Here is a 27,535-nt window from a genome sequence, read left to right on the forward strand (position 1 = left end):
TAGCTAGGCTGTGTTTCCCAGTTGATTTTCTAAGATAGTGTCGACCAATAGACATCGCAGGACTCCGAGTGAAATCGCTATGGCAAGCATTATTGTTCATAATACAGGATTTCAAAAGCACGTTTGGGAAGTCGGGATTATCGGCTACGTTTGGCAGTGCTTATAAGCATTCGTGTTCTGTCCAATGAGCGAAGGAGTTCTCCGAGCAGACCTATCGCAACACCAGAGCATGCGGGAGCAAGTGCTGACATTCAAACTCGGTGCTTCATCCTGAATCAGGTCCAATGCTGCAAATACACTAAATACAAGACAACGCGACGTAGACCGATATTCATGCTCAGACCTACAATTCCGCCTGCACGTCGCTACCGGCAACTCTTTTACTTGCACCACCTTGCCAGCTGAAAGACATAGAAAACCTTGCCTCCAAATTGATAGGCAGCTTCCGGTCACGATGGGGAATACCTGGACACAGTTCTTCCCCCCTGCGCCGCAATTTACAGAAAAGAACCTTGCAGACCTGTTCGGAAAGGTAACACGCAGGTCACCTTTCAGTCCACGTACCTAACGCACCCAGGTCTTCATCGTCACCGGATCCAACACCGGAATTGGAAAAGAAGTCGCCCGCATGCTGTACTCGGTGAACGCAAAAGTGTACATCGCAGCGCGCTCGGAAGAGAAGTCGCGCAAGGCGATATCCGACATACAGACTGCGTATCCATCGTCCAAGGGCAGCCTCATCTTCCTGCACCTCGACCTCGCAGATCTCACTACCATCAAAGCGACAGTAGATGAGTTTCTAAACAAGGAGAGCAAATTGCACGTCCTGTTCAATAACGCGGGCGTCATGTCGGTGCCTACGATCCCAGACCGCACAGTCCAGGGCTACGAGATGAATTTGGGTGTCAACAACGTCGGCACCTTCCTACTAACCAAGCTCCTGACCCCGGTTCTGATTTCTACTGCGCGTACCGAGCCAGCAAACACAGTACGTGTCGTCTGGGTATCTTCCACCATCGATCTCGCAGGCGCAAAGCACGTCGGCGTCCCCCTAGACGACCTTGACTTCCACAAGAGAAAGGTACCAGGCATGGAGCGCTACGGACTGAGCAAGACGGGGAGCTGGCTGCATGCGGTCGAGTATGCCAAATTACACGAGGCCGATGGCATTGTCTGTATGCCTGTTAACCCGGGGAACCTGAACAGCGAGCTGGGGAGGGAGCATACGCGATTTGTGCAGTGGATTCTGCGATTCATCGTGCATCCTGTGTATCTAGGAGCCTACAGCCTGTTGTTTGCAGGGCTGAGTCCAGAGATTACGATCGAGAAATCGGGGAGCTTCATATGGCCTTGGGGTCGGTTCGGAACTGTCAGGCAGGATCTTGTGGCTGCGACGAAGAGTGAGGCGGAGAGTGGAAATGGCAATGCGAAGAAGTTCTGGGACTGGACTGAGGAGCAGATTGAGAAGTATGTCTGACCGTTAGCTCTTTTCACATGTTGGTAGGTAGATTGGGAATGTAACCGGGGCCTGTAAACGGGTCGAGATATATTTTCAAGCGGAGCGCATGGTGTTTGCTCTCAATTGCCCTGAAATCTTCTGGCTGGTAACGGCCGATGACTTAGGAATGAAATTGATGTAGGTCATGGCCAAAAGTCATCTCCGCCGCGGATTAACTCTTTTGCGGAACATATCGAGAGCGCGGGCGATGGTGGAAAAGACAGACAGTCGTGGATTAACTTGTAAGTGGAGGAGCACGGGAGACGCGCTACCGGTACCGCAGGCAGGGACGCGACGCGCCAGGAAGGAACCACCCGACCAGACCATCAATCTTTGCCCATCACTTTACCTTCAGCATCTTTACATGCTTCCACCAATACCCCTAAGCATACAACGCCCTTGTATAACAACAGCGAATGCCGAGACCATGCGTTCCGAACGCATGCCGCAGCTGATTCGTGGAACAATGAAACGCAGGCATTGCCACTAGCCACAATATCCCCTCCACACTCGAAGCATGCTAAACGGCGATCAGGACCAAGTCAATCTGAGAACAGACCACGGTCCAGGAACATTTAAAGATGAATATGCCCAGAGGCTTGGATGTTGTGCAAGTTTCTTGGTTGCTATTTCTCGCCAATCAAAATGAGGCCCCAAGGTAGTTCTTTGTGAATTCTCGTGCTTGATCGTAACAAGCTAATCTTGTGGTAGTCTTGACAGCGGTTGCCATCGCCACATTTGCTGATCGCGGTGTTGCAGCGGCTGACAGCTCTTGCACTGTCACCCAGTATGCAGGTGTACCCGCTGCGATCGCCAACTGCACTGCCATTACGCTGTCGAACATCCTTGTTCCTAGTGGCCAGACGCTGGACTTGACGAAACTCAAGACGGGGGCCACGGTAACTTTCGCGGGAAAGACCTCTTTTGAGTATTTTGACGGCAATATCGATCTCATCAAGGTCGCCGGCACGGGCATTACTATTACCGCCGAACCGGATGCCATTATTGACGGTAACGGTCAAGCTTGGTGGGACGGCCTGGGTTCAAACGGCGGTATCTCCAAACCCAACCACTTCATCACTGTCAGCAAAGCGAACGGTGCGACTATCAAGAACCTGTACATCCAAAATTGGCCGGTGCACTGCTTCTCCATCTCCAACTGCAACAACCTCAGCATATATGATATTATATTGAACAACACGGCCGGTGATGCGCCCAACAACCGCTCCAACGGTCTCGCAGCCGCCCATAACAGTGTAAGATCCTCTCCGGTCTAAAGTCGCTATGTCTTAGACATAAAACGACTTGTACATTAAGCCACTTTTATGACTCAGCTGACTTTGTACCCGCGAGTATAGGATGGTTTCGACATTTCCTCGTGCAACAACCTCACTCTGCGCGACTCATGGGTCCGCAACCAGGATGACTGCGTGGCGGTGACATCAGGCGACAGCATCACCGTCAGCAACATGTACTGCGATGGCGGGCACGGCCTCAGCATCGGCAGCGTCGGGGGCAAGTCGAACAACAATGTTACTAACATTCTATTCGAGAACAGCAAGGTGCTTAACAACCAGAACGGTGCACGTATCAAGACCAACTCTGAGACCACGGGTTACATCGCCGGCATCACGTACCGCAACATTGAGCTGTCGAACATCACAACCTATGGCATCGACATCCAGCAGGATTACCTGAACGGTGGACCAACAGGCGAACCGACCAACGGAGTCATCATCAAGAACATTACGATGGAGAATATCCACGGTACAGTGACAGGCAAGGCGAAGGAATACTATATCCTTTGCGGCGACGGGTCGTGCTCTGACTTCACGTTTAACAACATTCACATTACTGGTGGGAAGAACAGTAGTTGCAACTTCCACCCTGACGGCAACTTCAAATGCTGAGAAGAGAAGAGACGTAGACGGCAGGTTGAAAAAATATTGCAAAACCATAGAGCGTTAAATCCCCCTTCCATTACCGTGAGAACTCGAGACAAAACCGTGCCGCCACCACCTCTCAAGATGTCTTATCTAACATTGTAAACATCTATAATTCATTGTGTTTCGGCGCAACGCCTGTCTCCACAGCCTCGCCAACCGCCTTAGAAGAATGATACCTCTCCACGTCCTCCGTCGCAATGCTAACTTCGAACAGCCCACTTCCCACCAGCCCGCCTCCCTCTACATGCGCAACCTCCAGCTCAAACCACGCATCCGTCCTCGGCACATCCCCGATCCCCAGCTCAGCCCTAAACGTCGCGTTCCCATCGAGGCCGATATCTAGTTCCTTGAGCACCACGTTCCTGCGCACATGCCGCATGCACACGTGCAGCGAGAGCTTAGGCGTGATGGGATGCACAGAGATAATAGCGTTGTCGAGCTCCGAAGCGTCGAACGAGAAGCGGCGCGGCTCGGACTCGGGCGTCACGTAGTCGCTGATGGAGAGCCCGGCGGCGAGGAGTGTCGCCGTGTCTCGAGCGTTGTCGTACTGGGTGAGGCCGCGCGAAACGACGTGGTCGAGAAAGCTGGGGACGGCATCCTCATTATGGAGGATGCTGTAGGTACCGCCCGTGCGCAGAACGCCTGTGATGAGATCCTGTTCTTTGGCCTTGGTCAGGGCGGCGTCTTCGTGGGTGGCGTCGGATTCGTCTGAGGGAGAGCGTGGCGGTGGAAGGAGCCCGAAATGCACACGGATGCCTTCGTCGCCGGCGTGCCATACGTGCGCGATTTGCTCGTCGAGGTTCTTGTTGCGCGTCTTGGTTAGCGCGATGATGGCGGTTTTGTTGGTAGGGAAGATAGTTGCGTTGTGCCGGAGGGCTTTCAATGCGACACCAACATCGAGACCTTCGTGTGGGGGATGTTGCAATTTCTTCACAAAATGTCCCTTATCATCAGTCTCTTCGTCCCCCAGCTCTCCGCTCGAGCCAAGGCTCTTTGTGGAGTTTTCAGCTGTCAGACCTTCTCCGGGCCCCTCGTCGTGGGCGGTTCCTTCGATTTCCTGCAGGAGCCAGGCCTGTATGGGTATCTGCATCTCGGCTATTCTACTCGTATTGCGCAGCGCATCTTGAAGCATTGCAACTCGGCGTCCATAGCAGTCGTGTGTTGGATTATCGCGAATCAAGGCGCAGATGATGATGTTGCCCCTCTCCTTTCCGTATGTCCTGCGGATCTGCTCACGGAAGTAGCGCCACTGCCGCCTGGAGTCTTTGATGGCGGCACTGACCGCTCGCTCAAAGTTGCCAGGTATATCGCTGCGTGGAGTATTTGGGCCGGGCTTGGTGGTCTTCCCAGTGATATAGTCGATGATTCCGTTGTCTTTGTTGAGCGTGTGGTGAGTGACACGTCCGGTACAATCGAGGGAGCCAGGTTCTAAAGGATGTCCTGCCTTGCCTTCTGGACCATCGGTCATGATGCCGCCGAAGCAGCCTGTGGACAGGTCATGGGGCACCTGGTCAGTGATATTATTCTCTGCGCGTAGATCAAGAAACACAGGAATCTTGTTCATCTTCAGACCTGGTGGGTTTGACAGCCCATAAGGCGGCTTCGCTTCATCTGCCCAGTTACTGTGTGCATAGAAATCCTGGATACCGTGTAGAGCTCGCCCAAAGCCCTCAATAGCAGAGCACTTCCCTCTGGAGAACCAATGCATCTGGAGCTCGGGGAATGAGAAGCGGCAATCACTGCCCGATATATCGACTTCGGGTACAACGATTCGGGCATGATGATCCACGATCCTGTCCGCAGCATCGACACCTTCGAGGAACCTCAGGCGCATATGATTTGTGCAAACCTGAAGTTGTGCGGTTGCTTCCTCGCGCGTGCGTGGATACTCACCCTTAAGGCCGTGTGCCTCCGTGTCGAGGAAATCGGCGTTGTCGCAATGAGCCTCTGGACCCTCCGGCGTTGGGTCCAGCATATCAGGAGCACCAACAGCTCCATTCGTGCCCCAGCCTACATGACCCTCTGGCCCTGACCTTCCGGCCAACTGGTGGAGGCTCAGCTCTTCGAAGCATCGTCCATCTGATGTCGTGACACCTGGTGGACAAGCAAATGCTGCCCGAGTGATCCGCTCATGTTCGCAGTGCTGGCCGACTACTTCCGGCTCATTGATAGTTCCAAATCCTAAAGCTAGATCACTCCGGATGACGCAGCTCAAAAGGAGAGCGAAAAGTGAGGTGGGATTGCGTCGTCTTTTCATTTCCGTATCGATAAGCCGCCCCGCGCTAGGGACAATATGAAGATATCCCCAGATCTGGAAGGCGTAGTCCAACGCTTGCTGTTATTGTTTCATTAAGCGGTTTATGTGATTATTCGCAGTGGTCTCCGAGATGAGCCGGTGTTGTATTATGGTTGTGCTAGCTTGGAGGTCATGTTTTGCTTGACGAAAAGTTGGTGTCATTGCGCCACGCCAGTGTGGCTGGTGCGTCGTCTGATCGCTCGATCGCAGTTGCAGTCACGATCACTCACAACGTTATTTCGACACTTGTGACATCTCAGGCTGACCATACTCAAACAAATGCTACTTCTGTCTTTCGTGGTCCTTTACATTCGAGTCTCAGTACACACATGCAAGACCCCTGCGGTCTCCTGCAAACTAACAGCTGCTAGCCACCAGCCTCCAACTAGGCTAAAGTGCCTCGCAGTGCGGAGTATGGAGCGAAATGCCCCGAGCCGCTTGGGGCAGATCTCATAGAAATACGATTCCTCCAATCAATATAACCGCCAATCCACGTATATAGCGATCGGCCGGTTGTCCGAGAGCACCTGGCGCCACTATAAAATGTACCATCCCGAAGTCGGCCGCTTGGGCAGCAATCAATCCGACTTTGCCCTCGAATGTTGTGTGATAAGGCGTGGCTTTGAAATTCTGGAATGTTCGTCCCTTTTAAAATCATGAAGGCCCTTGTCCAGCTACTTAGCATAGCGTCTGTCGCGTCTGCAATGGGCGAACAGGCTCAAGATTCTCCGGTGCTTAGACGCCAGTCGTATGCCATTTCTCTGCCCAAATTTCACAATATACTAACTATACCTCAGCGTGAACAGCACTATCTTAACTTATCACCCCGCCAATGAATCTAACGGCGTGGGTGTGCTCGTCTTACCTGGCGGTGGCTATTCGTACACGTCAATGGACAAGGAAGGCTATCAACCAGCCGCATGGCTGAATCAGCGTGGTTACGATGCCTGGATTCTAGACTATGCGACGGCAAATAACTCGAAAACACCCCTCTACCCGCTGCCCCAGGACCAGGCATTGGAAGCGGTCAAGCAAATCCGGGCAAAGAACATCGTAACGAAGCTGGGTATTTGGGGATTTTCGGCCGGTGGTCATTTGGCAGCAACAACTGTAACAAATACGTCCGCAGACCTAGACTTTGGCATTCTCGCATATCCCGTCATCACTCTGGACCCAAAGTACACGCACAATGGATCGCGAACCAACCTCGTCGGGAGCAACCCTTCGCCTGAACTTCAGTACCAGCTATCGGCTGAGAATCGCGTCACGAATCTTACTCCACCCGTATTTTTGTTCCACACCGCCAACGATGGAGCCGTTCCCATACAGAACACATATTTATTCGCAAACGCAATGGCGAGTCACAAAAGGCCTGCGCAGTTGTTGGTACTGCCCGATGGAGGACATGGGTTGGGGTTGGCTCTGAGTGACCCGGTGAGGACGTGGACTGGGGAGCTGGAGAGGTTCTTGAAATACTCCATCTGAGCACAAGAGAAAATTCATTCCTTTGAAAAAAAAAAAAAAAAAAGAAAATAGACGGAACATCAATTTGGTCTTTCTATCGCTCTATCAATGCATTTGGTGTGTATTTCATTCCGAGCGTTGTCGTGTTGTACTGTATAGTTTCGACAACACTGCTTCAACTTTCAAAAGCTGAAGTGGCCACAGGCAGCTTACGGTGCAGGCGCGTCAGAATCTCGAGGTAGTCCTTCTCGTTCTCTTCCGTGATGATCCCATGTCTGACGAAGAAGTCGATCATGACAGCAGCGCAATTTGTCTTGAACTCTCGGTTGATCATTGCCTTCTTGATTTGCTCTAGATCCCAAAGATAGAAGTCTTCCACTTCATCGTCCTGCGGCCGAGGTACGATGGTTTCGGGAAGTTCGATGTCGTAGTTGTAGAGAATGACCGGAGTCATCAGGTTAGAACCGTCTCCGTAGGCATCACTACTTTTTGCGACATATGTGATCGCACCGCAAGCCTTGGCGTTGGCACGAACGAATTCAACTGGTATAGACGCTTCCTCGGCAGCCTCGTGGACGATGCATTCGAAAGGTGACTCTTCGGCGCGTACTCCGCCAGCAACAGTTGTGTCCAACTTGCCTGGAAAGGTAAAGAGGTGGGCGGCCCGTCGTCCTACCCAGATCTTCATCCCGTCATTAGTCCTTACATACGCAGTCATGTGGGCACCACGGGAACAGATGCCAAATAGACGCGCTGCACTGCGCAGTATCTGCACTTTCGGGTATCTGGCCCCAACAATTCTGTAGTTTTCCCATTGCATTGTCTTAAGGAAAGGGTAGGTCTTAGAGTTGACTGCTTTCTCAAGCACCTCGTAGAAGGCCCGGCTGCATGCGGCGGCAGTGTCTTTTCCGTCTGAGTCATCCAGCAGCTGGACCGTTCTTGGAACAGTGTGTTTGACTTGGAATGAGGCTGTCCATTCAAGCTTCTGTATTACTGACGGATGGATATATCCATGGCTCCGAGGGTCGTTGGGGAGGAGAAGTTGATAGAAGGAAGATCTCTCGTCCTCATTGTATGGTGTCTTCGATATGTCAATGTGTGGGAAGCTAATTTGATCAGTGGGCTGCAGTCTTGAAAGGAAAGCAGACTCGCCTGTCCACAGCTTTCAACAGCTCGAGATATGGAGGTTCCGCCGCCATGTTTTAGATGGTCGTAGTAGCGCTGCGTGGTCACTCTGTGGGTACCGGTAGTATTGCGAGCGGCTGGATGACGAGGTACGCACTAGCCGGGCCGAAGTCGGCTAGGCTTGCAATTTATGGAAGACGACCAGTTCGCACCGCCCAGGTAGCTAGACTCGGTATCCCAGAAACATGTGTACATGTGGACTGGTGGATCCACAATTGAGAGACCATAATATGATGAGTATGTATATTGGTACTTTGGTCCTCCGAGATTTGCATCGTTTGCATCCATCCAGTCTAAGACTAGGGCCTTGGCGCTCTACTCACCAATATGTAGCTAGCATCGCTGACCAACCATTCAACAAACATGTTTCGAGTACCGGAAAGCTCATGACATCTAAAGCAAGCAGAGCTGAGCGAAAGGCCGCTCGCTACTTGGGGCCAGTGGTCGGGAAGAATGTACCGCGGAAAGGACCGCAGGGTGGCGACGAAGGCGATTCTCGGTCTGAAGAACACGCTCCGTGAGCAGCATCACTTCCCCCAGACACACAAGCTCGCAGAAGTAACAACATACATAGCACTTCATCTCATTCAGTTGATTTTGATTGCTTCGATGATGACGAGGCAGGAGAGCCATGCGCTGGACATAGCGAAGGTGGCATTGCGCTCCGAATGAAAGAGAGTATCCCTGCAAGCCACGAAGCCATTCTTGCTGACCGCGAGGCTATGTATGTCGAATTGTATGGCTCTGAGTCCCAGCTAATTTTTGGGAGCACATATCGCAATAGTAAGGAGTCAATACTATTGCAGCTCCCAGCCGAAATCAGACGGCAGATATGGGAAATGGCTTTCGGATATCGTACCGTGCACCCGAGGGCTATGCGTGGTAAAATGAACTGGCAAGCACAGCGAAGGCGGCTCCAGGCTTCGAAATGGGGTGTCTCCTACGACCCGTGCTCGGAGAAGTTGTCGGATTATGAGCTGTACGATCTGAGCTTGCAAGATCCGGAAGCCGACCGTTGGCCCAATGGTATGCATCCCGATTTAGGAGCGCCCGGTTGGCACGACTGCGATTCTCACAACAAACCGAGGAAACACCACTACTTGGTTCCACCGGTGTGTAAACAAGTATGGACAGAAGCTTCAGAATGCGCTTGGGAGACAGTCACTTTTGCTTTCACGACTTCCGGCGACTTCCAGCACTTTGCACGCTTCTCGGGCGCTCGACTGGACAAGGTTCGCCAAATCTGCCTCATAAGCCCTGGAATGGACTTCTTTGGTGGACACGAGATGTCCGAAAAGAGTAAATTTGAAAGAGGTTGGGAGCGAGCGTTGAGGTCGGGCGTCATGGACGAATTTACTTCGCTGGTCGGTGTGCATTTGATTATCCGTTCGTTTTGGGGTACCTCTCAATGGGGCACAAGTACTGTCGAGAAGCTTGATTTTCCTCCAGACGAGTGCTTGTATCTTCCGGAAATTATACGTGTCTTTCGGCAAATTCAACTTCGTCCGGAACGGGTTACCGTGCTGGTCACCAACGACCGGGCAGATGAGCCTTATGGGTACGAGGAGTTCACGGTCCCCAAAAGACGACTGATGGCGCAGACCATTCGCGATTTCATCTTGGAGGAAGACACGCTTCGCGACTGGACTGGGCCGGGGCAGATGATGATGATGAATTGTTCTTGATACTGGGCTTGCACTCGTTTACTTTATTATAGTTACATTCCATATATTGAGAATGACTCCAATAACAGACAGGTTGAAACCAAGACGCACCAAAATGTCGCTGTGCAGACAACGAGCAACCGTAAGCTTTCGGATGCCAAGAACATTCGCTCATTACCACCGACCCATACGCGTCTATGTATCTCAACTACTGTCACTGAGGTATTGTCTCCCTCGTGCCGTAGGCGTGTCGTTCACGCCAAAGAATATAGGTGCGCCGTAGCTGAAATCGTGTTCAGCCTCTCATTATGCTCCCTGTACAGACGTCGAATATTTGGATGATATCAGCTCGTTGTTTCATCAGCTCGTAGATCATCGTTCCAAGCCATGATTCCTCTATTGACATCGTCATCGCGTTTGACAAAATGGCGACGAGAAGCCCCAAAGGGTAATTTGTATTCGGAGGGCATGTTGCCCCTTGGCAAGGTTCCGGAAGCATCGATTGTTTTTCTGACAATATAAGTGTAGCGAGAATCAATCAGAAGAGCTATTGCTGCGAGATTTTGGGTCATGGGAAACACCATCGGCGTCTCTGTGTAATGATATCTCGTGCGATTACCCAGTTTTGGCAGCCTCGATGACCGCCTCAAAACTCTCTGTACGTATAGTCGATCTGGATCTCGACATGGAGATATACAAGCACATTAGGTTGTTCACATTCCATCTCTTCGAATCAATTTCCTGACACACAAGAATGGAATGCGGAGCCTGTTTTGCCATGCGGGACATTTCAAGATTTGCTGGTAGCATCTAGGTACAGCTCATTCAAGCATGAACGCGAAAGCTTCTGTGTCGCTTCTTCTTGTGACCTATGTGCGGTGATTTCTGCATACCAGCGATTCCATGGAAAGTATATTATCTAAACACCCCCGATCAATACGGTAAAGCTTGAACACAACATATCGAAGCCTGCTTTGTACTGACAATATGCCATGAAAACATCGAAATGAGCGCAACCCAGCCGCACGCAAATACAGCATAGGCGAACGCGTATCTCTTCGACTCACTGCTGACAATCTAGTCAGATATGACGCCGCTATGAGCGAGGCAGATCTCCGTCAACAAGCTGAAGAGAGATTTGCTCGTCGTCGTGCCAACATGAGGGAGCCTCTACACGAACGACTGACTTCCGAGAATCTAGCGTGGAGAGTGTGGAACAACTCAGTTACCACCGTCGCGCAAGAAGATAGACGTGCTCCGCTCACGGCGGCCAACTTGTGTCAGCATGAGGCGGAGATGCACGAGCCTGATCGACCCGTACTCTCAGCTGCGGATTTGGCGAGGCGAAATGCTGCCGGTATCGATCAAGAAGTCCTCTAGTTGATGTGCAAGGACTTCGACTATAGCAACACTGGTTGGCGCCGGGCGGGGCATCGAGAAGGCAGAGGTGGTTTGTTAGAGCCTCGTGCGGGAGCACGCCGGCGGTGAGGCTGACCGAAGTTCTTTTCAGCGGTGATAGGGTAGCCCAATCGAACAGTCTTGTGTACCTTTTGCGGATGCCTCTATACGATTTGACTGAACGCTCCATATTCAACTGTAAAGTGTGTGGACTGCCAGATACATGCCTTTATATGAACACGCATGATACACGTGGTCATCAATGGTATGCATAGCTTGCAACGTAAACTTATCATATTGCACTGTCGTGGAGTACAATTGGCATTAACAGTGACCGGTCAGAGCTCTCTATCAACATTGACACAGCTACTGATTATTTTGCAATTGGTCGTACGGTTCTACTTGCTATATAAATGTTGTGATGTTATGAAGGAGAAACAGTTCTTCATGTCGAAGACTGTGGTCACTGCGACTCCAAGATGCAATGTAATGCTGCACTTTCCAATGTGAAAGACCTATGCCTTGCACGCAGTACCTACGTTATCACTAATCAACATCGACCCTTAATGCAACCACACCGAGGATCACTGCCTTAGTTCACTGTCTGGCATGAACAGGGGTCTTCTAGAACACAAACTTGGTATTTGTCAATGGTTCACCGCAAGGTCATCTTACTTAGAGGCACCCCTCGTTGACATGTAATGCCAGGGGTCAGATGTAAGCATCCAGCCCGGAGACTGGCCGGTCAGACAACGTCTAGAAGATACGGAGCTTCGTATCTCTGCTCAAGGACCCCGTACCCCTAGCGCCATTCCCGTTCCGCATGGAAACAGTCTCTCTACCAGTCCACCGAAAGTATCGCCACTATTACCCAAAGCAAAATACCCCATTCGAACACTGCATATCCCAATTAATACCACACAGTCCCTTCATCTCCCCCAACTATGATCGTCCACCACTCCCCGCACAACACGGCGGCCCGCAATCTGCACATCATACCGCATCCCATCACACATCACCTCTTACTCACATACTGTCGTCAATGCATCGACCACAGCATGCACGACGTACCCCACTACATCCCTGCTCATCCAGGTCTTCGGTGCCTATCTCCGCGATCGCCTCTTGTGACAAGGTCCCGTTTCAAGGTCCCCCCCTGTGTCTGAGAACAGTGCGTACCCCGTGCTGCGCTGGCGCTGCGCCTGTTTGAGGCCTGCGAGCGCCGTTTGAGGCCCCGAAAGCCGGATCGAGACGTCCCGGGCCAAGCGAAGACAGTGCGGACCGGAAACGGTCGGAGTGGCTGTGAAAAGCGGTGAGGGGCGGTGAATGAGGGGAGTCACAAAGGACGCGACTGTGAGCGTTGTGGAGGACGCGTGCGTGTAGCGAAAGAGTTGTGTTGGTGCGTCTGTGGTACGAAGGCTCACCGATCGCTGTGCTGCTACCGTAGTATGAAGCCCATCTCCGATAGAATGTTGCGAATAGGCTTTTGAGTAGTATTCTTGAAAAGCTTATAGGACGTCTATCTACGTGTTCGGGTGGTCTGTGGTGGCAGGGTGGTAATGATATGGAGAGAAGAGGACGGACATCTACCTACGTAATCATGGCTTCGTATGGCCGCACCACCGTGAGGAATCGGCGTGCGAGCCTAGAAACAAAATCGCTCAAAGATAAGACAGGAAAAGAAACATACCAATTTAATATCCCGTGGCCCAGTGATAGCCGTTCGCTGAAAGAGGATTTCGCTCGCCAGTCCATGCATCGCTCCATGACAAGAAAATGACAACCGCAGTTCGCCAGTCACTACCCGCTGTGTGACAGCTGTCCTAACCATCTAGCCGGAACGCCTACTAAGCATGAAAGAACATCATTGCGAGCAAAGGAGAGGAAATCGCATTATCGAACGGAAACAGGCTAATTGCTGAAAGCAACCAGTTGCCTTTTACAGTAGCAACACATCTTAGATCATACTTGCGATTGAACTGAGAGCTGTCGTCCTTGGAACACCAACTAGCTCCGGCTCACTGACCTGATGCATGGGGTGGAATGTGCTGCCTGGCTGTAGTGGTGACGTGAAAAGACCGACGACAGGAGTCTTGGGCTGGAACTCGGCTGCAGATGCCGGCGGATGCATAGCCGTTGTTGATGTCGGCGTCGGGTATGCCGATGCGGCCGGGTAAGAAGTACTTGTAGTACTCGGCTGCGATGTCGATGTCGGTACGGCAGAGGTCGACGTCGGTATGCCAAGGGCCTTCAGGGAGGATATGGGGATCGGTGCGGAATGTCGGTGCGCGGTGGTATCTTGCTGCGAAGACGTCTCTGTCTTGATTGGGTAGCTGGAGGTGGCTGATGCCGAGGATACAGTACGAGCTCGAACAGCATGGGTTTCACGACGTCTCTTGGGCCCGTCTTTGACCTTCGGGTGCGTGTGGCACTGTCAATGTTAGCGTAAGCCTTGTGGAATGCTCCTACGTTTGCGTTCCGATAGGTAGATAGCGCGTTCGGGGCAGTGTGCAGGGAATGACGAGTAGGGCGTACCTTGTATGCATGCCTGAACCATGTAGTGCCCTTCTTCTTGCTACTCACGAGTGCGATCCACTCCCCACAGCTCCCACACAGACCTTCCCACACATCGAGATTACCTTCGGTGCGACGAGTGTCTTGCGGTCCTTGGAAGGCAGCACCAGTAGCTGCGCTCACCCCGTGCGTGAATGATTTGTCGTACCAGAAGGCGCTGTTTTTGAGCACGAGCCAACGACCTGGCTTGCACAGTCCGCACCAGCCCTCTCGCTTATTGCCGTGCCCACGCACCCAGCGCGGAGTATACAGATCTCCATTGAAGCGCAGATCCTGTTCATGCGGGATGAGGTCGGGGTCGGATGGGTTCATATCAGACTCGGGAGGATCGGAGGCTTCTTCATGAAGTGATGAATACAGGTCTGGTGGATCAGAGAGATCAGCGAAATGCGATGCGCAGCCACCATGCCTGTCGGCGTTGCTTTGCAATAATCGGAAAAGGCCTTGGGATGGTAGCGGTCGAGGCACTTCAAGTTGATATGGTTGGTCCTGGGATGCGAACATGGTAGGATTGCTAGATTGCAATGGATGGGGCTGAGAGTACAGTACGTTTTGAGTCTGGAGTCCGAAGTTATGTAACGCGCTAGGGGGGTATGCGGGCATGGAATGGTGTGGGTTCAAGCGAGGACCATAAGGCGCGAAACGATCTTGAACTTGAGATAAAGGACGTTGCGTTGGGGTGGAGGTGGGTGCATGACCCGTTGACCATCTCTTATATCGACTGCTCTCCAACGTGTAGGGTGAAGATCGTACATTGGTGTGGGGTGCTGGCGAAGCCCGATTTCGACTACCGCTGCGTACGACGTTATCATGCTGAGGTCTACGTGGGGAGGCTAAGGGTGATAGTAAGTTGGGCGTCGGTTCTAGTGTTGGCCAATTGTCGCAATCGGATGGATACGCGACGGCTTCAGATGTTCCGAGCTCCTCGTAGGTTGTTGCCTCTGGAAGAACTCCGCCGGTGCTAGATATTGAGAACGATGATTCCGATAAACGTCGCGTCGAATTGGGATTGTAAGTCGGCATGTTCTCAACTTCATGCTGATCCATGCCATGGTATTGTCCGAGGTGAATGACTGGGGCATTCTCGTCGTGGCCCATGAAGCCATGGTTGAACTCGTGCAGTTCCGGGTCCATGGATGGGAACGACTCCAACTCTTCGCAAACCTTTGCTCCCCAAGGACCTATGCTTATTAGCATCATTTTTTCATAGGAGGACGAAGACCTACTCGTGTCAATGACACCAGGGAAATAGTCTGTAGTCCCGAGGCTATCAGGTCGATAAGTTGCGGTGCTCAGGGCCGGTGAGTGTGTGGCAGCGACGTCTGGTCTCGATACATATCGCTGCTGCTCTTCTCTGGTCGTTACTGTGGGAGCCTTTGTAGACCCACTCGACATTGGGTAGTACTGGCTGTGGGAGTGGGACTGTGGCACCGCCCACGTGGGCTGGGGTGGCGACGGTCTTGACACATGTTGCATGTGGTGGGGTTGTTGGTGTTGCTGATGCTGAGACTGGTGGTGATGTTGTGGATGCTGAAGGGCAACACCGCCGTAGGAGTACATCATCTGCGTTGGGTGGCCTGTCTGTTGATTGACCGCGTATGATCTATTAGGTGATGACCGGTATCTATATATCAGATGAGCATGCGTCTGGACCAAGTCTGAGGGCAGACAAGACGCGGGAGATCTTACTGCTGTACCGCATTAAATTCCATCTTTATCCTCTCCCCGTATTGGAATGGCCTTGGAAGTTGGTGTGTATGTGAACTAGATTGGCGCCACTGTCAGCAACCTGAACGGGCAGTTCACTCTAGCCCAGCGCTAGCAGCAACAACAACGTGCATCGGACGGCGCACAGCGTGGGGCCTCGCAGGTAACGCAAGGAAGCACAGATGCGCACGAGGGACGTACTCTTTGTGAAAGCGAACGAACTATGTCTGGTCAAAGGAATGTAGCTAGTCGATACTGTCGTGCGACTATAAAGTGATGATGATGGCGTGGCGAGAAAAGAAAGCCTGCCGCCCGATCAAAAGAGTGTACGGAGAACAATGTCTCCCTCGCTGCCAGCGCGGTAAGGAGCCCGCTCCAAATAGAAAAGAATGAATGGTAAAAATAGGGCGTGGTTCCGAAAGAGTGACGAGGCCAAAGTAAGAACAAACGTAGTTCGAGGGTATCTGCGTATATAATGAGAGGCGGGTTGGAAGCTTCCGAGGGTGACGACGGGCAGGATAGACATGTGCGAAGCGGGCGCAGAGGAACCACTTTGGGGCAGAGAGTTTGAGAACAGCATCGGGAGGCGCCTTGGCCGCCAGAGATCTGGAACGACGCCAACCTGGAGGAGAGGCGTTCGCCCAAAGAGGGACATCGCGCGGTGGAGCAGGTGGGTGTAGGGCTGTCGGGGATTAGCGCTCATGCCACGGGACGGCCTAAGATGAGTGCCCGGGGTGCCGGTGATGCATCTGGAGGGCGAGCAGTGTGAGTTCCTGACAAACTGAGGCAACTCTGTCATGATGGGGGTGCGCCAGCCAATTGCTGGGCCGCCGTAGGAACCTCAGCCGGGATCCCTCGTACCCATTTGCGAACTCGAGACCAGTTCTCGAGAGCCGTTTCAGGATAGCCCCCGTCGCCGCGGCATCTCGGCGACGAGGGCGAGCTGAGGTGCTCGAGCGAAGCTGGTGAGGGTCGGGTAGAGGTCGAAGGATGCTGGTCGTCGCAGATGTGAGACGTATTCTGAAACGTCAACCTCGCGCCTGCCCACAGTACGGCCGTCGTACGCTACAGAGGCCGCGGTCAGCAACGCCCTCATTGGTACAACATTTATCCAATATTCAACGCGGCTGACCAGTGATGTCTCGAGGCAGTGAATGAAGGCGTCACGTTGCAGTTGGGGGTGGTGACTTTGCACCGTTTAGAAACGGCTAGCGCGACCCGCTAAACCCGCTTAGCGACCTCCGCTGTGTCAGAGCCTCGACGTCTCCTCCACCTTCACAACGTCCATTCGATAGCCGCTCCCAGCCGTATGGCGGAGACAGGACCCGGCTGCCGAACTTACTCGATCGCTGTCAGGATATGGAGCCACCTGGTCCGAGCGGCAGCCCTCCAGGCTACTCGCCATGGCGTGTAACGTGAAGGCACACCCTTTGGGACGACCGCGCTTCCCGCGAGTGCTGACGTTTAACAGCTCCATGACATCTAGGAGTCGTGGATCTCTGGACACGTGAGCACCCTCACTGCTTCAGGCAGTTGTTTGATCCTCTTCGCGGTTTTGGGTCGTATACAGCCCGTGCAGCCGAGACTGCAAAAGCCACCTTGTTTAACACAGAATGAATCGCGTCATAAAAACGGATCTTAATGCTGCTGCTGTTATACTCGGGCCGGAGTACTGCGTCTGCCCCAACATGCCTCAGGCATTTGTCAGTGAACATGCATACTGAGGGATCTCAATAACGCAGCAGCCACCTCCACCGCAATGCGCTCCTCCAGCATGATACCTCATTAGAACGGCCCCAGAACCTCGTTCAAGGTTCAGCCACCATTATGCCGCTATACGCAAACACTGCAGCATCAGAGCTCAGGAACATCAGCGGTTCACAAAGTCGCTGCGTCCAGACCGCTACTTGCGTGTCGGCCAGCCCGATACATATGCACTCCATCTGTGCTGTCTACGCAGTTGCTCCTTACAGCGTTCTTGCCCAGGCGCCTAGGCGTTGAGAATGCACCTGGATAGGCGCCTTAGCCGGCATGGCTTGCACACCACTATGGGGCCCCGGATGCAGCACGGTCCGCGCGTTGTTAGTCGGCAGCGCTGTGGCTGACAACGACAATTCTAGAAGAGGGGGCCAGCGATCGAGGTTGTTCGCAGTTCTCCCTTGCTTCCCAATATGCAGGCCACATCGAACGAGGACTAGGCCGGTCGCTATCCCACGTCACGACATCTGTTTATTTGAAGTCAACTCCACTTCTGTGCGCCCTTCTCATTCCTCCACGTGCGGGTCACACGGTGCGGGCCCCTCCGGCCGCGTAGACATCTGCACTGCCCTCCGTATGTGGAAAGGCTACTATCTAACGACTGCCTATCGATGTCTCGGATGAGAAGGCGTTCATTCCCCGCATCACCAGAAGGGCGAGATGCCCTGAGCAAGTGCGCGGCTGACCATCGAAGCCCCCTGAACCTGGAGAGGCCATCGGGTATTGATCTTCACTGGGAGATTGTGTCACCAACCCACCGCCTGCATCGCGTTCCTGGCCGCTGACGGCTGTCGGTGATCGCCGCAGTCACCCAGGTCAACTCAGGCCGCGTTGGCGACCAGATCATGTAAGACAGGACATCCCGCGCTCTATTGTAGGGTAGGGCGAGGCGAGGTGTCCTTAAGGAACGATCCTTCCGCATACTGGCGGATCGCCCCGTGGGGAAGCCGCGGACATGGTAGGTTGCACGGAAACGGTCGGAATGGCAAACATCGTCGAAGCCCCGCGGCAAGACTAAGTCCAGCTCACATCTCGACAATAGTTCAAGCAGATGAGTCGAGTCAACGGGGAGAAGCTCTCTTATGTGCCCCTCGTCATATACTATGCGGCATCGAAACAGCCATCACTTCCAACTGACCATGAGATTTCGCAGACCGAGATGATCACTCAGCTCCATCCTCCGCCGTTTGCCCTGCACGGTAACTATAAGAGTTGTGATATGATCGCTACCAACACCAGAAAATGGCCACGAGCGTCTAATGTTTCAATTCTATCGATAACGCGCCCTAGCTCCACCCTCCCGCCTCAGCACCGCACCTATATCACCCCAACTATGATCGCTAGTACATCCCACTCAACCCAACAACGATAATCAAACACAGCACATTCGCTCGCTCACACACCTAACTATCCTCCCCCGAACACAGACAGATGGCAATTGCCCACAAGCCCAACCCACGTACCAGGTACGTGCGCACCCTTAGCCCTGTGCACGCTGCGCCTCACCAGCAGATGGGCCCTGTCACGGGAGTCAGACCCGAGGTTCTCGGGACCTCACCGCGCGGACGTCGAAGGCGCGACCGGGCACCCATGTTCCAGCACGTCGGACGATGTGCGGCCCCTCCGCGCGAGTAACGATACGTCCGAGATGGGGTGGAAATGAGTCGCGGGGTCGGAGGGTGGTCGGCGTGAATCGTTGTGGTCTTCATGCGAAGAGTAGCTAACAAGGTTTGCTGAGTGGGATGACGAGGCCAGCGAACGCGTCATGAGGTCTTGGTATACACAACACCTGTGGTCAAGGTGCGAGGTGAGAGGCTTGGCCACCAACCTCAGCGCTCAGGCCGCGAATGCGAAGCCCTGGGTGTGCATTGAAAGCCTCGTGGACAGCGAGAAATGACGATGCTTGAGTGCGTTAAGGTCATCGAAGAAGGAAGTGCACAGCATAATATGCGCTGTCATCTTCGGTCAGCGTTCAAAGTACAAGCACTGAACAAACGAACTCGTAGACTATGAGGGATGATGGCAGCTTGAGTTAGGAAGGTTCACCGCAGAGGCAGGCTCTCACATATCGTGCGATTCCATCTTCAACATCAATCCCGAACATCAGTGCAGGCATGGCTCGAGGTCACGAACAAACGAAACTCAGAATGTAAGACTATATGGTATCATGCCCCAAAGCAGCGCAGCCGCGCGCACAGAGACCCCAACGCCATCATGAATTCGTTGACCACAGCTACCATTACCTTTTTTTCCCGACCAGGACATCACAGCCCCCATTAAGCGTTTTGAAGACCATCGTGCTCCCACCATTACCCTTCTTCGCCTCGACGCGATTCAACCCAGGCCTCTCCTCTTGCCGAATCAGCTCCAGGTCCTTGCCCTGCACATGTAGCACGCCCGTCACACTCTGACCCTCCAGATGACCCTCCCATTCTTGCGGGTACGTGAGGTTGATCGAGCCGCTCACACTTGTGTGCGTGCTCACGAGCTTGCTCATCGCAGTCGCAGGTGCCTTGAATGTCGCCCTGAGGTTGATCCTCGTCTCGCCGTCTGTCGTCTTCGTAGTGAGGATGGAGCTACCATCAGCGGAGTACGGGATAAGGTCGACATTGATGCCACCGGCGACAGAAGAAAAGTCTGTCTTGGTACCGTGGATGAAGGTACCGTCAATAGAGCCCGCTGTGCTGTTAATGCTGACGACGTAGTCGCGCTCGGGAATCTTCTTGCGCTCTGTGTCGACGCGAATGCTGCCGGACATGGTGCTCGCGTAGAACAGTGCCGTGCTGGGACCGTCCGCGGCTTTCTCTTTGGGATCGACGTTGATGTTGACGGAGCCTGACTTGGTGACGATCGAGAGCAGGTCGAGGAGTGAGTACTTCCCGCTGATGGAGCCGGATATGGTTTCCAGGCGTGTCTCGCGGGAGTTGAATGACGACGCGTCGAGGGTGCCGGTAGTCAATGTGATGGAGGTGCCGTTTGTGACGGAGAAGTTGACGCCTTCGTGGATCTGCATGCCCATATGTATGGCCTGGACATTGAAGTTTTCGAGGGTGGCACCGGCAGCCATGTAGATAACAACGGAAATGCCCAGGCACGATTCGCCCCTGTGTAGGCCGTCGAAACCGTCCGGAAAGGAGGGGTCGCCGATGGTAATGCCGGTCGAAGTCCATGAATATTTGATGCTGTCCACGTCGACTGTCTGAGATGCGGCATACGACATTCTGGCCTCAATGGTGCCTGCGGCTTGCTCTGCGGGTGCTTGGACTACATGGATCCAGCCGGACACTCGCTTCCAAGGACCATCGAGCTGATGCACAGCTTCTACGATATCCAATTGACTTGGCTTGCCAAAAGCCCTCTCCTCGGTCTTGATGTTGTAATTCTTCTTTCCACAAGCGGCAGGCCACCGGATGGGAAAGCTCTCCTTGCCCTTTGTTGGTTTCGATATTGGGGTACCTGACTGAACAGGCTGTGCGGGTGGAGTCACGACTGTCGACTACAGCAGGTCAGCGTCAATTGCTTCCTATCAAGCCCAAGTCACGCACCTTCTTGTCTCTATGCGCCAGCGCCGCGATGACGACGATCAGCAATATAGCCGCCAGCAACGCTCCCGACCACTTCACTCTCTTTCTCGAAAAAATCTCCTTCCATTCCCGCCGCCGATATCTCCCATCCTTGTGCCCCTCCTCCCTCATCGGCGTCAACACCGCCCGTTCCTCGTTCAGCAACCCAACGCCTTCCTCTCGCCACCCCATGGGTGTAGTCGCCTCAAGATAACTCGGCGGCGCATCCTGCCCCACAAAAGTTTCGAGCAGCGGCGTCCTCTCCTCGGGATACCGTGCCGGACTACTGATCGTGACCTGCGGCTTCTTCGCGGCCTGGTTCGCGGCCTCGGTGTCGATGTACATGACGTCGGACGGCACGCTGCCACTGCCCCTCGATTCCGTATTGTCTCTGAAGTACCCGTCTGTTGGACTGGAAAGCGGATCGGTGATACTGGAATAGAAAGAAGCGGCGTCGTCGTCCCGTAGCGAGCGTGTGTAGTTGTATCGCGAGGGACTCATGACGGCGGGCTGTATTAAATATTACTTTAACCACGGCTAAGGGATCAATGTGATTGATCTGCGGGTTCTGGGGAGCTTGGGAGCTTGGCTGGAAGGGATGTCACAATTGTTTCGGGCAGTGGAAACGCGGACGGTTTGAGGATGGCTTGGCTGTGAGCCGCGAACATGAAGGCATTTTAATGTTTTCCGCCATCGCAGAGCTGTCCAGCATGCGCGAGGAATTGGGTAAGCGGAGGATACGCGTCGCTGCAGGGCGTCGCAAGGCAGCAGTTGTATTCAGAGGGGCAATTGGCTGGGAAGCGCGATGTGTGCCGCCATGCAGCTGCAGGTTGCGATGCCTCAGGCGGTTTCTAGTGTGGGGACGTCATACGCTAGGGGCGGTTGGGAAGGTCGGCCTGCGATCTGTGCAGCGACGCGACCGTCTGGCTGCACATCCGCTAGCGTTACAGAGGCAGTGATCGTCGGTGTATGCTCTGGGGAAGAAATGGAGCAGACGTCTAGGAACTGGTGTTCTGCTGAGAGATGTAGGATGCTACTGATACGGGGGTGCACTTCCCTTGCAGCCTGCATATGCGCAGGTGCCGCAACCGCAGTCGTTGACACCGTTGTTTTGTGTCTTCCAAGGTAGATCTTTGACAAATCGGGATCCTAGGGCATCGCTCATGCGTACCTTTCCGGGTGGCTCCATGAGTCCCTTCTCAAAACTTGGTATAAACTTTCCTGGTTACAACTACAATTTCTTGCTAAACATGATCTTGGAGTCTTGCATGTACTGCAACTATTTTGCAGAGTGGATGTTACCTCTCAGCATCGACGCGATTCGTCTATCAAGTGGACTTTCAGCGGCTGGTTTTGACGATATGCTATAGAATTCGAACCCTGCCTACAAAAACGCAGGTTGCGGGTGAAGCGCCTACCTAGAGATTGATACAACGGGAGCTTCCAGGCCCAGAGTAGCGTCGATGTTGGAGGGTATGAGAGAAAGAAAGCGTGCAGAAGAACGTCGTGAGAACCGCTTGAGGTTGGGAATATTTCGGGGATGGTAACCTCGTAGCAGGGGTTGGTTCGGTTTTAGCACAACAAAACAAAGCAGCAGTGCTTATTCCAACAGAGTGGTTATTCGCGAGACAATATTCAGATGACTTGAGTCTTTCTGTGGTGAGCTAACGACTAGCCATTGTTCGCAGCTGCCCATTTCTGAAGGTGCGAGGGATCATGGTATACGCGTGACTCAACTCAAACGTGGCGACTTACCATGTGGACGACCACCCACCTTGCCTCGCCAAAGACGCAATCCCTCAGAATTCATACATTTTACACTTAGAAGTACCATATTACTCCATCCACACCGCAAACTTGCTGCAACACATCTCGAGTTGCATCGGGCTTCCCGTCAGCAAGGAACTAACACCCATACCACCAACATGGACGACCTCACCGACCTGGAAAGCATGGCGCGTACTACCACCGAAGGCTCCGGACTGGCTTCCGGTTACGCAGGGTAATAGCGCTGGATGGAGCTCTTCGGCTACAGCGCCCTAGAAGTAGATACCGCGATAGAAGCCCACTTTACGTTCGGCTCCCCCGCGATATTATCTCCGATGAGCAATTCAAGCAGATCAGCAGCTTATAGAACCTCGGAGACTATGACGAGGAGACCTTTGCGCACTTTCTCAAGCGCTCCGGCTCGAGTCTCTCGCGATTCTTGCAGCGGCAGCTGGCCAGTCGTAATGGGGAGAAAGAGAAGAAGCATCTGGGCCAGAGCTACATCGTGCAGCTTGTAGATAGGCTAATGGCTGCGAATACCTAGCACATTAGTGCCCTTGCAGAGGCGCCGAAGGCGGTGATGAGCGAGACCGGCCAGATGACTGCTGCGGTCGTGGACAGCTGGACGAAAGATGCGCTCGAAGAAGCACTAACGGCCGGTCTCAACTTCAGTCTTATCTCACTTGTCGGTCGGGCGGAGAAGAACCTATTTTCATGCTCCATTCGGCATCGATGCTACTATGCCTCAACATCGCTTCGGCGAAACGCCCACACTGCATCAAGACCAGTACCCCGTCTCTTACTTCCCCTACGGTACCCTGGCAGTTGCAGAGAAACTTTGACCGATGCTAGGATGGGAGAGTGAACCAGTCTTGTCTCCTGCGAAGGTACGCAGAGGCCGCAGATTGAGGTGGGGATAATACCCTGCGCTTGTGGATGGGGAATGAGGGAATATCCTGCGGGGGTGGACATATTTAGTTGAGAACCGTGAGCATGAGGTCAGGCTAAGGTTTTACGAGACGAACAAGTACGAGGTGGTCAGACGCAAAATCCCGACCGAGGTGAACAAAGCACCCGACATTTAGGTTCTGTGGCAGGACGGAGGAGGTGACATGAAATCTTCATCTACTACTGCGTCGGTCCATAGTGTTGTTAAGCTGGGTGTACTGCGTGGCAGGTAGCACTGCGCATGTATCAAGATATTGTGACGAGTGCTGTAGCTGCGCCGAACAAAGTTGCATAACTTTTAAAGCGATAGCCCAGTTGAAATTGTGTTCACAATTTGAATGACCGGCCATGCTTCACCCATGCTTGTCTGATGAGATCAGCATGAGCAAGAATCAGTAATGAGTATCTTGATCTTCCGCCGATGGACAAAGGATATAGGTAACAGCGATACCCTTACAGCCACAGTGCGGACATCACCGACAAGATGACGACTAATTGCGAGTGATTCCGGGAAGCGAGACTACGTAGTACCACTGGCCCACTTGGTACGGAGGTAGAACGCGGCAATCTGGGCTTTTGAAGGACAGCCGAGGTTTTCGGCATGTGGGTATTGTCGGTCCTTTTCGACACTAGGATGTCCGGCACCTGCGAACTTCGTTCAGTTTCGTCCCTTCAACCGCTGTTTTGTTGGATTAATTTTGGTCATATTGGGCGAGTGTTTCCTTCGCAACCGGTATCATCGTGGTGCATTTGGGTCCTAGTCAGATTTGCATCGGCGCATCATGCCAAATTGTACGGCCCGGCGATTGTACAAACTTCTATAACGCCATTCGCAAGCGTGTCAGGTCATGTCATGTCGGCACCCGGAGGAATTGAATTGCGAGTGGTTCGGCAAGGCGTGCAGACGTGGGTCTCGCCGCCGTGCCGCAGCCGCCGCCCAGCATACGCTAAGTCGGCATCGTGCGGATCGCGCAACGACGAGCTAGGCAGTTGGCGGCAGAGGATGATGTCGGCTAAGCATCGGAATATCGTGCAGCTGTCGTGGAGCGAGCGTCCATCTTTCGACGACCATAACTTTGCTTTTCGTATAGTGCGGCCTTGGTGAAGTTTCGGCTGACTGTCAGAGCCTATCGGCGGGTATCTTCGCCGAATGTGGAGCCAGGGAAAAGAAAATATGCTGCTCGATTCATGTTTGCCTTCACGTTTGCCTTGATCGTAACGAAAACCAGCTGCAGTATGGGTATTTGCAACCGCAGACACTAGAGAATACAATAGTACGATCACAGAGGCTCCAGACGTGGCAAGCGAGTCATTAGCCCGTGGCGTGTTGTATACATACCGTACGACAAGACATCGAAAAGCGCACTAACACTAGTATTTCCACGAAGGACGGTGGGGAAAGGTGGGGAAGAACACGCTCGCAAAGATCGAGCACTCGGTGGAAGCAAATGGAAATAGGTGAAGTCGTGATCCGGAGATTCATGATCCGGAGCATGCTATGAATCCTTGAAAACGCCAGCAATGCAATCCGGACAAAGGAGATTCGTGATCACTGATAAAGTCATCAACTCTTCAGCATGTCGTTATCCACCTCCCAATCGTGCCACGTCGGCTTGTCGAAGCCATTCGGGCGAGAGCTGCGCAGGAAGCCGTTCCACGTGCCTTCGATCTCAACCACAGGCCTTATTGTACGGAGGTTGGCATCGAAGCCCCGACTGAAACATTCTTGCATGTGCTTCTCGTCAAAAAGCTCGGGATGCGTTCTTCTCATCGTTTTCAAAGCACGCTTGCCAACCTCGTCAACTGAGTCGTTATGGCGTAGCTGGAAGAAGTCGTCATCATGCTGTTCCCTTAGCTGAGCCATTATGATATCGTCGTAAAGTCCCAATTGAAGAAGGAAAATGTCGTACTGGCACAGTGATGTTGTGCCAAGATAGCTCCCGCCATGTTTTGCTCGCTTGTATAGACCGGTCAGGACTGCGATCGTGCCCATGCAGCCAGTGCCGTAATCGCTCATGGGGAATGGTGGCACAACAGGTTCATCGAGGCCCATCCCGAGACCTTGCGCCCACGCAACGCCTGATACGCAATCCGCAATCTGTTGCCATCCTGGTCGCGATGACCAGGGCCCGACATGACCGAAGCAATTTTCAGCCACGTACACGATGCCACGTTTGCGATCCTTTACAAGCTGCAGGATCTGGTTGGGGCCGTATCCGAGACGCTTCAGACTGCCTGGCCGGTACCCGTCAAGTATCACATCGGCAGATTGAAGCAGATCTTCGAAAACCTTGCGATCCGTCGGTTCGCGCAAGTTCAACTCGGCGGCATGTTTGCCGAGATTGCCGTCCACTTGAAAAAAGGGCACGTCAGATAAATTGGGCGACGTGATTTTGATGACATCGGCTCCGTATTCAGCCAACCCACGTCCCATTGCGGGGCCTGCAATTATCCGGCACAGTTCGATGACGCGAATTCCTGCCAGAATTTGGGACTTTGGCGCAGCCGATTTGGCGAACGCAAACGGAGCAGGAGGCGAGTCGGACTCCAGTAAATCGACCCTCCACGGTGGTTCGTGCAACAGAGCCTGCCCGTGTTCAGTAATCTGGAAGTCTTCCCACCTCAAGCAGGTCACGCCTGTAGTATACATGTCAGCGGGGTTCAGAATGCTGAAGTGAGACAGGACATGTTGTTTTGCGCAAAGACAACAGAGTACCTACCCGCCTGCTTAATCCTCCAGTTCATCTCTTCCAGTTCGTCCACCGTATACTTCTTGACATGATCTTCAATGACTTTGATACATTCGTGGTAATCAGTGAGGTCTGGTCGGTGCCCCTCCAAGCCGATCATGTTCAGCGCTTTAGTAGCCTCCAAAGAGCCATGCAAATGGAAATATTCCCCGGGAATCTTGGTTGCGTAGAGGTTTGCGGAAAGTCTGCGATAGAGAATAGACTGGGCTTGGAGAAGGTCGGAATCTGGTAGCAATTAGTTTCGTGGGGATGGCTTGACGCCAGGATGCACAGTAACGTGATCAAACGCTGTAAAGTATCGACGGACGCACCTTTCAAGTATTTCTTCACTTTGGGATGCGCCTTGTCCATTCCACCAACAGTTGCAAGATAGGTGGAGAAGAGAAATGCGGACGCTCGTTCCAGGTCCACATTGATGCTTCGGTCAGGAACATCTGCCTCCAAGTCTGCTATGGATGCGGCAAGTCCGGCTTCAACGGCCTTGAGTGCCGAGATGGCTTCTGTTTGTTTCAATGGACTCGGAAAATAGGGACTTCCGGTGTTGACCGTCGAGAAATGCGTCCGTGCCACATGGGGTAGGCACTCTTTGGGGAGTTGGGCAGCGGCCACTCCTAGAAGATAATCCAGGGCTGCGTAGGTACCATCGAGCAGTGTGTTGGCGCGCTGGTCACACGCACTCCCGCCTGCAAAACCGCGTGTAAGGTACGGCGTCATCCTGAGAGCCTAATAGCTCAAGCAAGTGGTAGGAAAGGGACAAAGAAGGGATGCTGGTCGACGACATGTGAGCGGGCCGAGCGTACAAGTATCTGGTGCCGCTCGGAAAGCCGTTGCGGCTTCGCGCTGCTAGCGACATGCTCAACAGGCACTCGGAACAATGTGCGAAGAGGCTAGGCTAAAGCGTAGCGCCGCGGAGGATGATTGCCAGTGGCGGCGCCCGCGGCTGCATGCAAGCGTGCGGCGGTAGGGCTGGCGTGGGTGAAGTTCGAAGTGGCTTGGTCGTGGTCAGCACCGACACTT

The 27,535-nt window shown here is 53.2% G+C and overlaps 13 protein-coding genes across 13 annotated transcripts; 7 read left to right on the forward strand and 6 right to left on the reverse strand.

Moving 5' to 3' along the window:
- The first annotated feature begins 242 nt into the window (after positions 1 to 242).
- On the forward strand, positions 243 to 1,587 carry CC84DRAFT_1159347 (NAD(P)-binding protein). Its single transcript, XM_018177207.1, has 2 exons — positions 243 to 530; positions 574 to 1,587. The coding sequence occupies exon 2, from the start codon at positions 629 to 631 to the stop codon at positions 1,475 to 1,477; it is 849 nt and encodes a 282-aa protein (XP_018042299.1). The 5' UTR covers positions 243 to 530; positions 574 to 628; the 3' UTR covers positions 1,478 to 1,587.
- Positions 1,588 to 1,821: 234 nt separating this feature from the next.
- Positions 1,822 to 3,516, forward strand: CC84DRAFT_1159349 (glycoside hydrolase). The gene is made up of 3 exons (XM_018177208.1): positions 1,822 to 2,156; positions 2,210 to 2,754; positions 2,857 to 3,516. The coding sequence occupies exons 1-3, from the start codon at positions 2,144 to 2,146 to the stop codon at positions 3,406 to 3,408; spliced, it is 1,110 nt and encodes a 369-aa protein (XP_018042300.1). The 5' UTR covers positions 1,822 to 2,143; the 3' UTR covers positions 3,409 to 3,516.
- On the reverse strand, positions 3,377 to 5,858 carry CC84DRAFT_1201070 (uncharacterized protein). Its single transcript, XM_018181702.1, has one exon. The coding sequence runs from the start codon at positions 5,699 to 5,701 to the stop codon at positions 3,551 to 3,553; it is 2,151 nt and encodes a 716-aa protein (XP_018042301.1). The 5' UTR covers positions 5,702 to 5,858; the 3' UTR covers positions 3,377 to 3,550.
- A 586-nt stretch (positions 5,859 to 6,444) lies between these two features.
- Positions 6,445 to 7,225, forward strand: CC84DRAFT_1170764 (alpha/beta-hydrolase; the record flags this gene model as incomplete). The annotated part of the gene is made up of 2 exons (XM_018179870.1): positions 6,445 to 6,488; positions 6,538 to 7,225. 2 exons carry the CDS (start codon positions 6,445 to 6,447, stop codon positions 7,223 to 7,225), a joined length of 732 nt encoding a protein of 243 aa, XP_018042302.1.
- Positions 7,226 to 7,271: 46 nt separating this feature from the next.
- On the reverse strand, positions 7,272 to 8,630 carry CC84DRAFT_1107853 (uncharacterized protein). The gene is made up of 2 exons (XM_018175183.1): positions 8,357 to 8,630; positions 7,272 to 8,310 (listed from the first exon to the last, which is right to left on the reverse strand). Exons 1-2 carry the CDS (start codon positions 8,401 to 8,403, stop codon positions 7,380 to 7,382), a joined length of 978 nt encoding a protein of 325 aa, XP_018042303.1. The 5' UTR covers positions 8,404 to 8,630; the 3' UTR covers positions 7,272 to 7,379.
- A 99-nt stretch (positions 8,631 to 8,729) lies between these two features.
- On the forward strand, positions 8,730 to 10,154 carry CC84DRAFT_1159354 (uncharacterized protein). The gene is made up of 3 exons (XM_018177209.1): positions 8,730 to 8,906; positions 8,964 to 9,113; positions 9,156 to 10,154. The coding sequence occupies exon 3, from the start codon at positions 9,229 to 9,231 to the stop codon at positions 10,072 to 10,074; it is 846 nt and encodes a 281-aa protein (XP_018042304.1). The 5' UTR covers positions 8,730 to 8,906; positions 8,964 to 9,113; positions 9,156 to 9,228; the 3' UTR covers positions 10,075 to 10,154.
- A 1,999-nt stretch (positions 10,155 to 12,153) lies between these two features.
- Positions 12,154 to 12,867, forward strand: CC84DRAFT_62236 (uncharacterized protein). Its single transcript, XM_018186922.1, has one exon. It carries the CDS (start codon positions 12,275 to 12,277, stop codon positions 12,659 to 12,661), a length of 387 nt encoding a protein of 128 aa, XP_018042305.1. The 5' UTR covers positions 12,154 to 12,274; the 3' UTR covers positions 12,662 to 12,867.
- Positions 12,868 to 13,319: 452 nt separating this feature from the next.
- On the reverse strand, positions 13,320 to 15,964 carry CC84DRAFT_62242 (uncharacterized protein). The gene is made up of 5 exons (XM_018186923.1): positions 15,934 to 15,964; positions 15,715 to 15,789; positions 15,252 to 15,649; positions 13,987 to 15,206; positions 13,320 to 13,882 (listed from the first exon to the last, which is right to left on the reverse strand). The coding sequence occupies exons 2-5, from the start codon at positions 15,735 to 15,737 to the stop codon at positions 13,409 to 13,411; spliced, it is 2,115 nt and encodes a 704-aa protein (XP_018042306.1). The 5' UTR covers positions 15,738 to 15,789; positions 15,934 to 15,964; the 3' UTR covers positions 13,320 to 13,408.
- On the reverse strand, positions 15,934 to 16,756 carry CC84DRAFT_62256 (uncharacterized protein). Its single transcript, XM_018186924.1, has one exon. The coding sequence runs from the start codon at positions 16,529 to 16,531 to the stop codon at positions 16,049 to 16,051; it is 483 nt and encodes a 160-aa protein (XP_018042307.1). The 5' UTR covers positions 16,532 to 16,756; the 3' UTR covers positions 15,934 to 16,048.
- A 2,112-nt stretch (positions 16,757 to 18,868) lies between these two features.
- On the forward strand, positions 18,869 to 19,172 carry CC84DRAFT_1159358 (uncharacterized protein). The gene has a single exon (XM_018177210.1). The coding sequence runs from the start codon at positions 18,922 to 18,924 to the stop codon at positions 19,123 to 19,125; it is 204 nt and encodes a 67-aa protein (XP_018042308.1). The 5' UTR covers positions 18,869 to 18,921; the 3' UTR covers positions 19,126 to 19,172.
- A 557-nt stretch (positions 19,173 to 19,729) lies between these two features.
- CC84DRAFT_1079908 (uncharacterized protein) lies at positions 19,730 to 21,398 on the reverse strand (the record flags this gene model as incomplete). Its single annotated transcript, XM_018173868.1, has 2 exons — positions 19,730 to 20,986; positions 21,036 to 21,398. 2 exons carry the CDS (start codon positions 21,396 to 21,398, stop codon positions 19,730 to 19,732), a joined length of 1,620 nt encoding a protein of 539 aa, XP_018042309.1.
- A 2,801-nt stretch (positions 21,399 to 24,199) lies between these two features.
- On the forward strand, positions 24,200 to 24,930 carry CC84DRAFT_62296 (uncharacterized protein). The gene has a single exon (XM_018186928.1). The coding sequence runs from the start codon at positions 24,370 to 24,372 to the stop codon at positions 24,871 to 24,873; it is 504 nt and encodes a 167-aa protein (XP_018042310.1). The 5' UTR covers positions 24,200 to 24,369; the 3' UTR covers positions 24,874 to 24,930.
- A 14-nt stretch (positions 24,931 to 24,944) lies between these two features.
- Positions 24,945 to 27,494, reverse strand: CC84DRAFT_1159360 (alpha-methylacyl-CoA racemase). The gene is made up of 3 exons (XM_018177211.1): positions 26,830 to 27,494; positions 26,489 to 26,743; positions 24,945 to 26,405 (listed from the first exon to the last, which is right to left on the reverse strand). Exons 1-3 carry the CDS (start codon positions 27,230 to 27,232, stop codon positions 25,333 to 25,335), a joined length of 1,731 nt encoding a protein of 576 aa, XP_018042311.1. The 5' UTR covers positions 27,233 to 27,494; the 3' UTR covers positions 24,945 to 25,332.
- Positions 27,495 to 27,535: the final 41 nt, after the last annotated feature.

The sequence above is a fragment of the Paraphaeosphaeria sporulosa genome, assembly GCF_001642045.1.
Source record: "Paraphaeosphaeria sporulosa strain AP3s5-JAC2a unplaced genomic scaffold CC84scaffold_1, whole genome shotgun sequence".
Taxonomy (NCBI): domain Eukaryota; kingdom Fungi; phylum Ascomycota; class Dothideomycetes; order Pleosporales; family Didymosphaeriaceae; genus Paraphaeosphaeria; species Paraphaeosphaeria sporulosa.